The following is a 3,304-nucleotide window of genomic DNA, read 5'->3' as shown; positions in this document are numbered from 1 at the left end:
GATGCATCTTTGTATGTTTTGACCCATCAAAGTTAACCTGTACATTTTAGCCTATTTAACATACAGGATTAATGATTGCATCAGTATGAGGTATTTCAGCAAATAAATATAGTAATAGCAAATCGTAAACAGTATTATCATGGGTTTGCTGTATTAAAAATATTTAGTAGTGCACAGAAATTACAACTTTATTACTCAGGGATTGCATGGTTATCCAAATATTATACTTTTAGTAATTAGTGTTTCATCTTTCCTTTTTTTCCTGTACTGCTATTTTTAATTTCTGGCCCGGTGTTCCATGGATTTACATCTTCTCAAGGAAACATGGAAAGCTGTGAGGAGAGTAATTGTGATTCAGGAAAAAAATATGGCATGATCATTTGAGTTTGACTTTAATGTCTATTTACATTACAGAAAATGGCACAGTTATCACTGGTAATCGCCCATCTTGCTCACATTTAAAGAAGTTATTGAGGTAATTGATTCATGCAGTTACACTTTGGATTGAATTTTCAGAAGTTATCAGGCTTGGGCCTGTCCTTCGCGAATGATCTTCTTTCACCTAGAGAGCCCAAAACACAGCACAACATATATTAGACCACCGATGAAAACTTCACATATATATTTCTTTGTCATTTGCTGATGCTGGCCATGTGTAAGTTGAACTTCCAGAATGTCACACTCACCTGTTGGTTTCTGCGTAGACTTCCCTTTCGGCGGTTCAGGTAGGTTCTTGTAAAGATTCTCATCTCGTTTTTCAAGATGATCCAGGAAGCAACTTACTGCCTGCTCTCCTTTCCTCTTCACCACGTCAACAAGGTTGCGAGCCCGATCTTTTGTGACTGGAGTTGTTTCAAGAATTTCATCTCTCTCTGCATCACTCAGGACTTTATCTTGCAGAAGGTCATCCAGGAGATCCTTAAATGTTGATTTGCTTAGGTTTTCAACCAAATAGTTTCTGTTTTTGTTCATTGTCTGTAGATTGTCTGTATAAATAAAAATGCAGCAGAATTAAAAGATGCAAAACACAAAAGCCATTTGTAGAATAATACACATTTGACACATTTTTAATAACCAGTTTATCTCAAATAACAGCAAGAAAACAACATTATAACTGAAACTGAAATGTAACTGAAGAGCACTGAACAGCAAGTGTGCACAGTCACTCCTTGAACACAAAGATGAACTATAATCCTAGAGGAAAACAACTTTAATCTAAATACAGATTTTTAAAATCTTTTATTTTATGCTCTGGATAACTTTTCTACCAAATCAAAAACAATGCACAGACATAACTGGTAAAGAACAGATGACATTCTGTATGTATTTAATAAACAGCATATGTGAGTCAAACTTTCTGGCCATACTTAATGTTTCTGTCTTGTCCTCCTCTGCAACATCACTTTCAGATTGAGCAGCTATTCATCAACTGAATTTAATTGTGCTCTTTGTGCTATTTTAAACACACAGCAGCAGGAGAGAGCATTTTAATTTTCAGCAAAATCGTCAACATTAATATGTAGCATCAAAATAATTTTGACAAAGTCTTACCATTGGTTGCCATTTCCAACCCTTCTTGTATCGCAAGCTTTGTATTACTTGCTTAAGAAGTTATGTTTGGAAACCTTTATAGGAGCACACTCCAAAACACGCCTCCAAGAATGCCGATTGGCTCTGATTAAAGTGAAACACAATTTAGCGTGTGATCGATTTTATTGTAGGTTCCTGTCCCTCTCCCTAATTTTCATGTGGTAATTTTCTTGAATATTCTTGTTATTTTGTCCAACATAGAGAAGACGTCTTTGACTTCTTTGACTCAAGCAAGTTGTCCTATCAAAACCACCATTGTTTGTGTTTTAGTTCAACCTTGGTAAATGAAATGTTGTTACTGATTTACAAAGACCACGTGTGCTGTGCATAAAATTCTACTGCTTGTGGCTTCTTGTGTATGAAGTCTGAAAACTTTCATTGAAGACTACAAACTCAGGCCAGCTGGGTGACTGTGAAAAGGGAGTTCAAAACAGAAGACATTGGGACACCACCAGCCTGTTTATGTTACCATACTTTTTTCCCCACTAAGCAAAGACCCTAAACATACTAGTTTTATTGCTAGAAATATGAGGGTAGAGACTCATGTGACCATAGTCTGTTGGATCCCTGGGACCAGAATGGGCAACAGTTAAGCAATTTTAAGGATTAAACTCATTAAGGAAAAGATTTTTTTCCAAAAGTCTAATTCTTTGAACGTCATTGTTTTAACTTTTCTCAAGATAGCAGAATTCACAGATTCAAGCACTGCACACATACAGATGTGGGTGTATGCCAACCAAACACCCTTTATGAAATGAGGCGTCAGCACTGCTTCACAGAAAAACAGGCGTGCTACCAACAGAAACTGTGCTGTCTGCGATTTCCAGTTCTTCCAGTCTGAAAACTTCTTGGAAGACGATTTCCTTGGTATTATACTGAAACATTCACCACATCAACAACACCTGTCACACCCATCATCATGAACTGCACCTTTGTTTCTCATGAATTTGATGTGCAAATCTGGCCTTAACCAGCAGTTTAGGAGCAACTGTAGACCTGAACTGCCAGGAAAAACTGACAAGTGGCAGACAAGATTTCTTTTAAAAATGGAATTGGTACTAAAAGGAGAATAGAGAAAAGACGTAAATATTAGACACATAAGACACATAACAGCTTCCCAGCAATATGTTGATCTATTATTATTATTATTATTATCATGACTAATAGAAGTAGTAGTAGTAATAAAAGTGCATTTTCTTCTGACTTGTTTTTTGTTTACTGCTTTTGTCATAGCAGGGTACGCTTGGTGTCACAAATGGTGAGACAGAGCAATGATAATATACACAGAATATGCAATATTAGGATATATATGTAGCAATACATTGCAAATTTACAGGTTATGGGTATTTACAGTTGTATTACGTTGTGTGGAATTGTGCAAAATTGCAAATTTACAGTTATGGATAAACAGTTTGACATATTCAGTGATTCAGTGGCCTGATGGCCTGTGGATAGAAACTGTCTTTTAGTCTGGTTGTCCTTGCTTTCACACTCCTGTAGCATCTACCAGATGGCAGAGATGTGAACAATGTGTACTGTGGGTGGGTGCTGTCCTTGATGATGTTGTGTGCCCTTTTCCTCACTGAATGTTGTAAATGTCCTGCAGTGGTGGTAGGGGTACTCCTCAGATGTGGTGTGCCGTTTTGACAACATGCTGGAGAGCCTTCCTGCCCTGAGTAATGCAGTTCCCGTACGACACTGTGATGAAGTTTGT

The 3,304-nt window shown here is 37.2% G+C and overlaps 1 protein-coding gene across 2 annotated transcripts; it reads right to left on the bottom strand.

The window, feature by feature from the left end:
- Positions 1-376: 376 nt before the first annotated feature.
- Positions 377-1,645, bottom strand: LOC102288682 (caspase-1-A). Of its 2 annotated transcripts, none has more exons than XM_042217126.1 (3): positions 1,552-1,645; positions 701-986; positions 377-564 (listed from the first exon to the last, which is right to left on the bottom strand). In XM_042217126.1, the coding sequence occupies exons 1-3, from the start codon at positions 1,562-1,564 to the stop codon at positions 513-515; spliced, it is 351 nt and encodes a 116-aa protein (XP_042073060.1). In that variant the 5' UTR covers positions 1,565-1,645; the 3' UTR covers positions 377-512. The 2 variants fall into 2 exon arrangements, with proteins under 2 accessions (XP_042073060.1, XP_005952521.1); XM_005952459.2 differs by having other exon boundaries at positions 377-562; positions 687-986; positions 1,552-1,644.
- Positions 1,646-3,304: the final 1,659 nt, after the last annotated feature.

Source organism: Haplochromis burtoni, unplaced genomic scaffold (assembly GCF_018398535.1).
Source record: "Haplochromis burtoni strain Fernald_Lab_line unplaced genomic scaffold, NCSU_Asbu1 Contig_1613, whole genome shotgun sequence".
Taxonomy (NCBI): Eukaryota; Metazoa; Chordata; class Actinopteri; order Cichliformes; family Cichlidae; genus Haplochromis; species Haplochromis burtoni.
The sequence above is the reverse complement of the archived record's forward strand: the minus strand, read 5'-3'. Positions and strand labels throughout refer to the sequence as shown.